At 38.0% G+C, this 12,879-nt stretch overlaps 1 protein-coding gene across 4 annotated transcripts in view; it reads left to right on the top strand.

Moving 5' to 3' along the window:
• The window catches only part of INPP4B (inositol polyphosphate-4-phosphatase type II B), a 309,190-nt gene that overhangs the window by 229,742 nt on the left and 66,569 nt on the right, over positions 1 to 12,879 (top strand). For all 4 annotated transcript variants that reach the window (XM_030492258.2, XM_030492256.2, XM_030492257.2 and 1 more), the window contains exons 15-16: positions 7,321 to 7,498; positions 12,225 to 12,437. In XM_030492258.2, coding sequence (XP_030348118.1) covers positions 7,321 to 7,498; positions 12,225 to 12,437 — 391 coding nt within the window. The remainder of the gene's footprint in view (positions 1 to 7,320; positions 7,499 to 12,224; positions 12,438 to 12,879) is intronic.

Below are 12,879 nucleotides of genomic sequence, written 5' to 3' on the forward strand. Positions count from 1 at the left end.
TAGCTGCTTTTTAACTATCTGATTAATATAGTTGCAGTCGTAGTTAGTGGGGTTTTATTATATTTCATAGGAAGAAAGTAATGTCATGATATGAAGAACTTCACGGTGTTTTGCTTTCAGAAAATGAACCGTTTCTCACTTGCACAGTCCTGCAGCATATCTACATTGGCAGAATGTCATTTCCCAAAATGGAGGATAGCTGTGAGGCAAACTTTAAATTATTAACTGAGATTTCTGTTCCTTGAAGAAAAGGAAAATGCTTTATAGGGAAGAGACCTAGTCCTTCTGGAGTTCTTCCTGGGAGAACACGTATTGCAGTATCTCATAGGAATGAATAGACAATGCTCTTGTTTCTTAGTTGCCCATAACGGGAGAAGAGAAGAAGATGGGCCAGACTCCCTTCTTTGGATCCTATGCAATGTTGTACGTCAAAAGGCTAGGATGGCAAAGGATACTCACTGCTGCACAGCCTCTTCTCGTTTTCATTCGCTCTTATTTTACTGACTCAATCATGTAGACCTCTAAGTTGATAGATTGTGTTCAAGAGCACACGGTAGGCTTTGTGCAGATTTTATCAAAGCATTTCATACCTATTTCAAAGTGCCTACACATCATCTTATATTTGCCTTGCTGCTTAGACTTATTTGCATCCCTCAGAAGCACTTGTATTTTGGTGACTTTCAAGGACAGAGTACTGGACCTTTACTCTGACAGTGCAGTTTTCTTCATGTTTCCTTGTTCCCCTGGAAGAGCAAAAATCTGTCTTTAGGATGATATAATTAGAGTAACTGTTACTATCCTCTCAGACTCCTCCTAAGAAAAGAGCCTTCGTCAGGCTAACAAACATAATTTTGAGTACCGAAAACAGGGGACTGCAATTTTAGCGGATCACTCACCAGACCTGAAGAAATGGACGCTTAGCGTATGAATTCCCATGAAGTAGAAAGGAGGAAATCTCCAAAATTCGTCTTCTCTTCTGTCTTTGAGAGCAGCACAGAGAAAACTCAACTAGAAGATCTTGTGTGAGTCAAAAGATAGGAGCAAGTAAGCTCTGAATATGATCGCACTTATTTGAATATTGAAGAATTGGTCTACTTTAAATAGATACATGAAATGACCATTCTCATTCTTACCATGGAGAATTTCTTTCACTGTGGCAATGACAACTTTATTTTGTAGGCACCTGTTTGTTTAACTGCATGAGGATAGTTTGAGTACACAGAGCATTTCCAGGGGCAGCTTTTACAATTTAAATTTTCTGGTTTACAATGGGAGCAGCTTTTCTGAGAATCTGGTCAAAGGAAGAAGTGACACCTTGAAATATCAGTCAGAATGTAAAATGAACAGAAAAAAAATGCAGATTTAGCAGCCGTTTCCTCTAGGCAAACTGAGCTGAATACCTAGAGGAAGATGTGGGAAGAGATTATTTCTCAAGCCAATCACGGTAGCTTTCAAGATACTGTTAGTATACTGTTAGCACATGACAGAATGCCTTGCATGCCTTTAACCTTCAGGCTGATTATTAGAATAGGTTATTGAAATATTCAACAGTGTCAGCGTATCACAAAATATTCCTTGCTCAAATCTATGCTTGTGGAATTAACAAACGAGGAACTGTCAGCTGATAGCAAGGTTATATCCTACTTTGCAAGAGCATAATTGCATTTGCAATTGCCAAACCAAAACAAGATTGAAACATATGTTTCATGAAAGTTTATCAAACAGAGGAATGTGGAAAATGTGTATCTGAAGATAGGTCTATTTTCTATTACATATAGAAGTTTGCTATTGCATATATACAGTTTTGTGCAGACAAAAGAGGGGAAGGTATTTTATAATATTATTTACTAAAAAATGCAATATTTTTGCAATTCTTCTCTCATTTGTTACCGCTAAGCAAGTCATATTAAAAAAGAAGAGATTTCTAAAAATGTGATCTCAAATAATAGGGAGAAGGTGAAAAGCAAGACTTAGTGGTGTGTAATTTGAAGGCAAATCTGTTGCTTTATTACCCATTCACAATCTGTACTGGTTTTGAGCCGCAACAAAAACACAGATAAAAGGCTTTGCTACTGCAAACGTCAGGCCTGTCTGTAAGGCATGGCTCTAGTATGTCTGTCCCTTTAGTAGCTAGTGGTGAACTTGACAAGACCAGTTAAGAACAATGGATTTTCTTTTTCAATCTTGTTTAGGGATAATAGCATTTAAATCCAAATAATTGAAGTTTGATCACAGTATGCTAAATCATTGCACAATGTGAATTGTATGTCTGTAATACAGTACAGATTCATTTTAGATCTTTTTTCATGGTGCTGTATTGGTTTGTTCTTTTTATTTTTTCCTTCCTTATTTCTAGCTAAAAGAGAAAGTCAGTTGTTCAGATTCAGTCTTCTGTTGGCCTGCTAGTATAGGTTACTTCTCCTTCCTGCAAATGGAAGGGCTTGTCATCTTCATCATCATCATCACCAGTCTAGATGGTATAGCGAATTATTTTTAGAGCTCAGTTGTGCAGGAACATAAGGCAGTATACAGTCTACAGTATACAGTAAGTTATACACATATAATGCCTTGCTGCTTGAAATGTGCATAAATCACTTTCAAGGTACACCGAGGACTTTTTTCTTATTTAAAATCTAATTTGATAATCTGTGGTGTAGCCAAAACACATAGCCTGATGATTACAAGATTTTTAATGCCCTGGTACTCGCCATCAAGAAAAATAGGTGTCCCAGAAGCTGCATTAGGTGGTGTAATTCACTATGGTTATGTAGACCATTTCTAGCAAGTTCTTTAGAAATTACCCTGCTTTAAATTAGCACAAGCTTAAAGCTGGAATAGCACTGGAAGGGATTTTCTGGGGGTTTTTTGGGTTTGGTTTTTTTTTCCCTAAAAGCCATAATAATTTAATTTGTGTTTGAACTGCCCAAAAGGACCCTTTTTTCTTTGAATAATCCTAGCTTTTGGTCAAAGTGTGAGGTGTGTTTCTTTACGAACATACACGTTACCAGAGATTTTATTAATGCTGAGGTCTTCCTTCAACCCTTTTCCGTTCTCTGAGGAACCTGAAATGGTACTGTTCCACAGAAAATCCCAGAGCCATTGAAATAATAATGATTTGTGTTTGATCTAGTTGTAGCCTTTATTCTCAAAGGGAAACCGCAGCCTGTCATGCATTGCACTGTTCACAGAGATGTTATTCTTTGCTCACTTTCCCCTTTTGTGTATACCTACGTGTGTGTGAGAAAGAGACATTAGGCTTCATGGAGATGAACTTTCTTTTTTTACTGGCCATACAGTCAGTGTATTAAGGTTGTTGGAAGTTTTGCTGGGAAACTGCCAAAGATTGTACTATTTGTTGAGATATAAAAATCTCATCAGTATTTGCCAGCTACTAGGCACTCAGGACAGAATTGCCTGAAACATTTCCTTAAGCAGGCATAAAAGAAAAGGGACTAGGGCTGGAAAAAGAAGGGAAGAAGGAGTCAAGGAGCTTTTTATGTGAAGGTTAGGAAGGATCACATGTTTTGGAGAGCAAGAAACTGTTCCTCCTACATGGACTTCAGGAGTCCCACCAATGTAAAATACTCTTAAATTAATTTGAAGAACTGTGGAAGGCTTTCCCTGGGCATTCAGCCTGCCTGGACTTAGTCTTCCTAGGAAGATTCACTATAAGATTCACCTATGCTCCTATGGCATCTCTCCTACTTATGTCTCCAGAGGGCTGATGAAGTGCATCTTGACCTTTCTTTTCACTGAAACTCATATTCCATTACCAGCTTTGGCATTGATGTAGAATTATTGAAGGGTCAGTTAGGAATGAAAATAAGATAGAAGAGCAGCAAGAGAAGCTCTGTGCATATGGCCTTAGCCATTGCTTCAAGATAAGGATTCATGGAGATTTGGGCTTCGTAAGTAAAGATAGATTAGAACTAATAATTTAATTTTCCTCAGTATTCAAAGTCAGAATTTCCAAGTTTGCAAGGGAAATCTTCAGCACTGATAACATTGTTTAGTTTTGTTTCCTGAAGCAGTGAATTGCCCTGAGGTTGAGGGGTTTTTATGTAGCCATTTATTTTTGAGCCTCACTTCCGTCTCCAGACAGAATACACATGATGCATAAATAAGCCACTGAACTGATATCTTCCGTAATGTACGTAAGCTGGAGGTTATTTGGGGGTACATGTTCTTGCTGTGTACACTTTGACTGGATTCTTGCTGCTAACGTCTGTGGTTTTGACTGTGGAAAAAAGCAAGGTCAAATGTTCATTGTTGAAAGATTTTAAGCCCGTCCCAGATGGTGACAATTTAACTCAGTCACACAAATTACTCAGTTAACAGCAGGAGTGGAGTTACTTGGAGTGTCATTAAAAATTAGACATTTAGCATATTGCAGTATTTATTTTCAGGCAAAAAACTTCGTTAATTTAAATTGCAGATATAGTCAATGTAATCTTTATTCAAATTACATGACCGTGTCATTGAACCGATTTTCAAAATGAAATGGCCACTGACAGTCATGTGTACATAGTTAATGGTGGTGCCAATATGTGGAAGTGATTAAATGTGATTTTATATGCTTAGTGAAAGCTTTGGAACTTAACCCAGAAGACATTATTATAGAGTTTTTCAAAAGGTGCATGACTAATAATACATTTTGCATATCAAAGGTAGGTTTTCATAGTGCCGCTGGTATCCCACACTGGACCTACTCATGCAGCCTTTGCCCCAGTGCAAAAGTTTCTTACTTGTAATTCCTTTCATCTAGTTTCTGCATTATGACACTTGTGAAAAGTTTCTCTACATGTTCTGTTGGTAGCTGCTTCTTTTAAGTAATACTACTTATATACCATAGCTATATGTGGCAGCAAGCTCTAAAAATAGTTATTTATAAAGAAACTAATTTCAGTGACTTGGAAGTAGTAATGTCTTTTCACGAATGGCAAGGCAACAGAAAATCTTAGGCTAGTCTTAGATGCAACACTGTTGAGACACAACAATTAGAAATACCAGATACTCCCAAACATGTTGTTTCTGAAAAATAATTATGCACTTTCTTGGGGGAGAGAAGTTGCCCTCAAATTCTGAAAGAAACTGAATATTTGGAATCATCTCATGCTTTCTAGGGGTCAGGAAATGTTAAAATTAGCCAAATAACGAGGCCTGATAGAATACTTCATTTTGAAGAAAAAGTCATTCTCTCTTCATTATTTCCTTTATTTAAAAGCTATGATTGCCTTTTTTAGAATGAGAACTACCTGCAGGTTTAGTATCTCTCTTTCCTCTTTGTTTTCTTATAGCATTGTCTGTAGCTTTTCTGCTGCAATATTCGGTGAAGCTTAGAGCTGTGAGAGATCAGTGAAAATGATCTGGGAATTAAAGGCTGAGGGGAATCCCAGAAAGAAGTGTGTGCGTGGTGAGCTTGATAACAGTGTTAGCCAGATTCAGCCTGCAAAAAGGCTGTTTGATAATGGGAGGGAGAAGCCTGAAGGGGAATTAGAGAAGATTATTCAGTGCTGTGAAGCATCAAGACTTCTAAGACTATGTCTTCACTGCAATTAACATAGACTGTATTACTCTTTGTCCCTGCCCTGTCTACTGAGTCTGACAGCTTGAGAGCTGTGGTGAATGTAGAGAGATCTAACTTTGGAAGTTCATTTCACTAACAGTGTTGCCACCTTGAAGGCAGTCCTGTGGCCAATTCCTCATTTCCCAGAGGGACAGGGATTTTATTTTTTTTTCCAAATCATTAGGAGAGACAGTTTGTACAATTCATTTTGTTGAAATATTCAGAATTCTGACCTCTGCGCTCAGTGGTACAGCAATTCATGTAGTGGACTGCAAATTGGAGACGCATAGTGATTTTGATGTGGCAAAGTTTCACTGACTCAAATGCTGTTCATCCCGACTGCCTCCACAAAGAATTGTATCTGAAAATAGAGACATCATTGAAAGACAGAGAAATAGGTTGGGGTATTGTGGAATTTGTGACTGCAACTTAGCAAAGTATCTAAGCAAGAGGCTTAATTTTAAGACTGCTTGTTTCTATCCTTATTTGGCAGAAGACTTCAGCGTTTTAAGTTGTAAGGAACTGGCTTCATTTGGACTTTTGAATGTGCATTGCATATGTCCTTTATTGAATTAAATTTAATTTCTAATTAATTTCTGATGGGGGAGTGAAGAGATCTGGGAAAAGACTGAAATGAAAAACAGTGCGTATTTTTCAGAGGATTGCACAAATTTCAGGTCTTGCTATGTGAAATTAAGAAGGAAATTAAAATGGTGGGGAAAGGGTAGAAGAGTCTGAAAGATACATGGTAAAATAACACAAGAGAAAAGAAGGGATAGGCTTACAGAACCAACTGAGGAGTAGCATGTACATTGTCTGGCATTAATAATGTTCCAGGAGTTGCTTGGTTACATTTTTTCTTTGTTAACATTATAGGTTAACCTGAAACTGCGGAAGGTTTTGGTTAGTTTCTCTGAAAGGCTGAAGCAGGGCTTTATAAACGGAAGGATGAGGTACAAGAGTTTTAGGTGGGGAGATGTATACTACAGTGAAGAATCAGTAGGTGTGTGCAGGCTGTCTAAAATGGTATTTTGGAATAATGGTATAAAAAGAGTATTGCATAATTAGTAAGTGTTGGAGAAAAAAAAAACAAGGGGTAGGAATGCGGAAGAATTGCGGTAGTTTGCAAACAGTTAAAAGTAGGAAGTTTGCAGTATGCATTTCTGTGGTTTTGTAGTAATTAACTCCCATCCCCTATTTCTGTGTCTTTTCTTGCAAATGAGACACATGCTTTTTATTTGAGATAACTCTGGTTATTACCAGTTCCTGGACGTCACTGATGCTAATCAAAACATAAGTGTGGGCCACTGATCAATTAAACATTAATAGCTCATTCTGAAAGTCTTAGTGAGGTAGGTAATAATGTGATGGGGAGTTCAGTTGGAAAAATAAGGAGCCTTATGACCTTTGTGATTGTTAAGTGACTTGGTCAAATCTTTCATTTCTCCAGAATTACATTTTTTTAAAACAAATAAATAAAAACCTGTTTTTCTTATGTTAAGATCCATCACTCAAAGGGATGATTAGGTTGAACAGTGCTGCTTGGAGCATTTTGTGCTGGGCAGTCTGTTGTCCTCTACTGTTCAAGCAGAGTTGTTTTTAGCCTTAAATAAGGAGCATTTCAGTGATATCAGTGAAGTTTAGGTATCTATCATTGTTTCCAAAACCAGTGGTAAAATTTTTAGCACATTAAGCATCGCTATTAATAGCAGAAATTATTTTGATATTTTGTGACCCTTTCTCTGTTACTACAGTACCGGATACCAGTGTATTTACTATTCACCTGAAAACACAGCCAAGGCGAAAGAAGTTCTCAGCAACATTAATCATCTACAACCTCTCATATCAAGCCATGCAGACCTGCTGCTTAATTCTGCAAGCCAGCATTCTCCAGACAGCTTGAAGAATTCTTTAAAGATGCTTTCAGAAAAAGTAAGATTCAAATCTTCACTGCAATGGAAAATGGAATAACCAAGTCTCTAACTACTGGGGTTTTTTTCCTGCATAAATTGACTTTCACCACATCAGCAAATGTTAAATAAGCTCTGCTAAAATAAGCTTCAGAATGTTGCTATTAGAAAAAGAATATTATTTAGCATTTCTGTAGGCTGCCTGTGTAGAAAATTAATGAAATCTATAAAGGTTGTCTTTATTTGAAAGTATAATTAATTTCATGTGTGTCTGTTATCCTCTAGTGGCCACACACTGGGGTTTATAAAAAAAATAGATTATTGTAAATAATTTTGCGGCATGATAAATGGTTATTTTATTTCTCTTTCTTTCATACTTCAAACTTGAGCTTGTGGGAGGTAGCTCAAAGCCAGGTTTGAGCTAAGGTTTAGAATAATGCCATGATCAGAAATGGTGAGGCGGTCTGGAAGGAGAAGTTAGCACCAGGAGGTCTCAAATTTTAATTCTCTTTCTCGTATTATATTCCACTGTAGCTGTAGGCTTTTCCTCATCTTAGCTTCTTTAGCTCTAAATTAAGGAGGATGATATTTTCCACCTGTCTCACAGAGTGATACTGGAGATTAGCAGAAGTCTGAAGTACTTTTAAGCGTATGTTATCTTACAAAAATATTAAGCACTATAGCTCTGACCAGAGGGGTTGAAAAAAAGTTTCCCATCGTTTCATGGGCCGTACCTTCTGTAATGTGATCTCAATATGGCTTAATAACACTATCAATAATCATTTCAATATATCTTCAGCTATTGGGAAGTAGCAACCCCTGTGGTCTGTTGAGCACTATTATCCCAGCAGTACATCGTTCACTGGGAGAGTTTCAAATCTGAATATTGAGCTCAGTCACGTACTGTGAAGGCATTGCATTGAGCCACGGGGGAGATAAACGTTGCTCTCGGTTACAGATGTGTAAATCCACAGTAACTCTGAGAACATTGGAGTCGCTGTGAATGTCAAGAACAGTGTAGGAAAGTAGATTCTGTAGATTCTGTAGCCTGTAGATTAAGGAGGATTTGGGGGATTCGTGTTGTGGCAATTATAGCATACCTTTCCATGTCATACCGAAGGAGACCATTCTTAGCTGCATGTAGAAAAAGTGGAGCTGCTCTGTTAGTGCTTAGTTCAAAGCGCTACAAAGAAATTTATATGCAAAAGTTCAAAGAAATATACATGCACAAGTAAAGCAAATCAAACAAAGAGGTGTTTGTTCTGAAGATCCAAGACCCGGTTGCTAAGGAATTTGTATGTTATATATGTTATGTTTGTATGTTTATAGCCACTAGCTTTGCCCTTCCCACCTTTGTCTGTGTGGGCCGGAGGACTGGATGATTTCAGAGTGGCTGCAGGCAGCTGTGATACTAACTGACTGTTTGAGCCATGGCCTATTGGAGAGTCTGGCCACAGCGAAGGGCCAAAAAAGGCAATCCATTCAGTTTGGAGAAGTCACAGATATTTTAAATTTATAGTTTGTCATTTAGTTGTATATATTCATATCAACTTTTCAGGGCCAGGATTAAATTGCTGGTTAGTACATGAGCACAGGTTCCCAGATGTGGAAGCAGCAGTCTCACCTGACATGGTCTACCTACAGCCCATAGTTTCTATCTGTCCTCTACCTTCTGCTTGGAAGAGATGAATCCAGTTGTCTGAACGGCTGCTGCATGAATGATTGAATATCTGCTTCCCTGGCTGTTCCCAAATTTATTCTGAGGAGAAGACAGATAATTGAGAAAAAGGGTGGGACCATTGCTGAGGAAACTAGTGTAGAGGCACAGCTGCCTGTAAAGAAGAGAGGAGGTCTTTCATTTGGGGAGGAAAAACCAAGAAACAGCTTCAGAGAAGGGCAATATTAAGTTTCAAAAACCCAGACTGAGTGAAACCACACAGTGCTGCAGTTGAGTCCCTCCTGGTTAATTCAGAGCATCATCTCGATATTCTAAGATCTGTATCTGGTACAGATTAACCTATCTGTATAATCTGGTCCAGTATGGGAGAAGTAAGACTAACAAAGTGTCCCTGCTTATATTAAAGATAGGTTGGTACGCTCCTCTGAACGGAATTATGTGATGCCTACCTTTATTCTTATGCATATGAGGTGCTTCTGCTCTCCCACCTTTTGTATACATTTTATAAGTAAAATAGAAATGTTCTCTTACATTTTAACTTGCTAGAAATTTAGAAATGAAACTGCTATTTGAGGAAGTTGTAAAAATGATTTTTCTGGTGATTAAATTCCTCAAATATGTTAAAAAGGATAACACTTTCTTTTAAGATAATGTTAAGCTTGATATAAAGAATAATTCTTTCTGAAAATATTAGGTAGCAGTGAGTATATCTGAGCTATCAGTGAGCTGAATTACAGTTAAGTATTTATGTTAGAAATGGAAAGACTGGCTGCATGGCTTGGAAGTGGAAAATTAAATAATTCCACTGCTGCTGCTTAAACTGAGCTTATTTTCTCATAGTAAGCATGGTTTTACTTCTCCGTGTATGATTTGCAGTTTGCTGTAGTGTTTTCCTGAGACTAACCTTTTATCAATGCTTTCTGTTAATTGATTAAGGAAGCCTTTAGCTGTCGACAAATGTATCAGCATTTGCAGCTTGCAGAAGGCTTGATAAGTTCATTTTCCAGCTATGCCTGTCTTTGTTTGCAGAAATATTCTTTGGTCGAGTATCTAAAAGAAATTGCAAAGTTTTCATTTCTTTGTATAGACTTGTTTTGTGATTTCAATACAAATTTATAAATAGTGGTGTTCTGCAAATTTAGCAGTACTGAGCTGAAAGAAAATGCAGCTGAAATGTAGATTGTTGTTAAACGAATGGAATCCCTGAATGGAATTTAATTACAGAAGCATTTTAGTCTCTCTATGAAGAAATGGAGGTTCGCTTCCATGCCAGTTTGCTTTTTAAAATGCGTTTTCCCTATAAAATATTTACATTAAATTGCTTAAACTTTTCAGGTAGTTACCTAATATGCATTGCAGTCATAGTGGGCATTCCTTACTTCAAATTGTCTGATACATAAAATTTCTGAAATTTAAAGCTCTTTTGAGTCTGCCATGCCTGATGCAGAGACCTGAAACAATCTCAAGCGACTTTGAGCAGAAAGGGAGGCAGGAAACCTCAGCAAACTGTGATGTTGTCATTTCTAAGGACAGACAAGCAAAGTAGTTTGGACTCTCCCGACACAGAACTGTGAAACAGTCTTGCAAATAAGCTCTGCTGTTATCATGTAACTCCACAAGTCTGACTTTGCATCTTCTTTATAGAAGATTGGTAGGGCTTGCTAGTAGGATTTCCCAAAGACTATGCATTCTCTGAGCATGCACGATGTGGAGGCTGGAAATGTAGAAAACTGAAATTGTCCTATAGTACAGTTCAGGACTATCACGAGGCGGTCCTGAAGGGCTCTGCATAAGAAAACTGTCTCTCTTTAAGCACCCTTTCCCTCAGGCACCTTGTTAGTAAAGAGGAGATGGAATGGACCTGGTAAAATTGCCAGGGAGATGAATAGTGTTGCCAAGCCTAATCGCTAGAGAATCCCAAATCAGGTCTGAAAGCAGTCCTGATGTTGGTTTAAAAAAATTACAACTTAGCTTAGATATCCCTAAGGTTCTTATTTTAAAGAGTTTTGAGTTTTATTTTGAGCAAGTTTTCAGCCTTTCCCTGCGCAAACATTAAGAATAAAAATACCTTTTTCCTAAATGTTGCAAAAATGGGGAAAAGCAGAAACTTCTCAAGCAGGTACCTAACCCAGCACCCAGCGCTTTAAGAAAATCATCAATTATTTAGAGCATCATGGTCTAAATGTCAGTAAACTTTTGAGGGCGTATAGAGGCAGGAAAGTAAGATAAGTTGAGGAGGACTAGAGGCATACAAAAGGGCAGCAAGTACTAGCAAAAAAGGCATGCCTGGCAGACTGGTGGCAACATCAAGTACTTTCACATGGAGAGGGTCTAGAGATGCTAAAGGCCATATGGAGAAAGCATTTTCCGTTTCTTGTTGGGGCGGAAAGGAGATAAATACTGCAGAGAGGTCGAAGGTTTTTAAAAATACAGTGAACTTTCAGCTGTCACAGTCAACAGGAAGGAATGAGAAAAATGATGCAGTAATTGAATAACATCTTCAGAGAGCCTAGAAAAACTACTTCAAGGTTTCCTCTCTTTGAAAATAATTAAACTAAAGCTAGAAATCAGGTGTTTTCACCTGCCCTGATATGTGGGTTGATACCAACAGGTACAAAAATTTCTCTCTGGAAACTGCTTTTGCAGGTAGTGCAATCTCAGCAGTGTAGAGTGGTGTGTTTTTATTGAATTTGTTAATCACATTTTATGTGACACATTCAGAAATTATTGAGCAGTGGCTGCTTAGTCTTGGAACTGATCCTTGTAGAGGTTCATCCTTGCAGGCAAATTCTGGAACGCAAATAGAATAGGATTGTGTGAAAAGATAATCATGTCTATGACAGATACTGTACTTTAGTCTTAATCCTTAGAACAGTGGGATTGTAGAATGTGATGATATCCCTATACCCCTTGAATCATTCCTCATTGTACCTCTACTTTGTTTTCTACCTCTCAGGCCTGCCTGAAATCAATATCCACTCTGCCTAAGGGTAATTCAGTCCTATAATAGCTATGTTGCGGTATTGCATTCTTTGGTCTAACCTCTTCATTCATTTTTCTTTTTTTCCAGACAGAGTTATTTGTGCATGCATTTAAGGATCAGCTGGTCAGAAATGCCCTTTTAGCACTATACACAGCTCGGCCTGGCTGTGTCCTCAAGAAACCAGCTGTGCCTAGAAACAGTGCAGAAGAGGGGGGTGATCTACAGCATCAGGATCATCCTTCTCAGATTAAAAGACAGGACTCTATACCCCATCATTCTGAATATGATGAAGAAGAGTGGGTAAGTAGTCATAAACTCTTAGTTGCTATTCAATCCTAAACCCCTACAAATCGGCATAAACAAATACAAGCCCTAAATGTCCTTGTCATATACTATAGTGGGGGGAGAGAGAAGGAAGGGGTGCAAAACTGTGAAAAACTATTTTTCAGGTACAGTACAGATTTAAAACTAACTTGAAAGAATTTTCCTAACTAGATTGTGCTTCTGTGTGGCTCCTTGGTTGTGCATGTAACAGCCAGAATATCTTTTTGCCCAGATAGGGAAATAGTCTTTGGTCCTTCTTAAGTTCTTTTTGCTAGTTAGGCAGATTTAAGGAGACTAGAGTAGAATATGTTATTTTGAGGGGAAATTCTTTTCTTTTCTGTCTCCCCCCCCCCCCCCCCCCCCCCCGGCTGGATATAAATAGTTGAAATACATATGAATTAACTCCTCTCAGCAAAAA

The sequence above is a fragment of the Strigops habroptila genome, chromosome 7 (assembly GCF_004027225.2).
Source record: "Strigops habroptila isolate Jane chromosome 7, bStrHab1.2.pri, whole genome shotgun sequence".
Lineage (NCBI taxonomy): Eukaryota > Metazoa > Chordata > Aves > Psittaciformes > Psittacidae > Strigops > Strigops habroptila.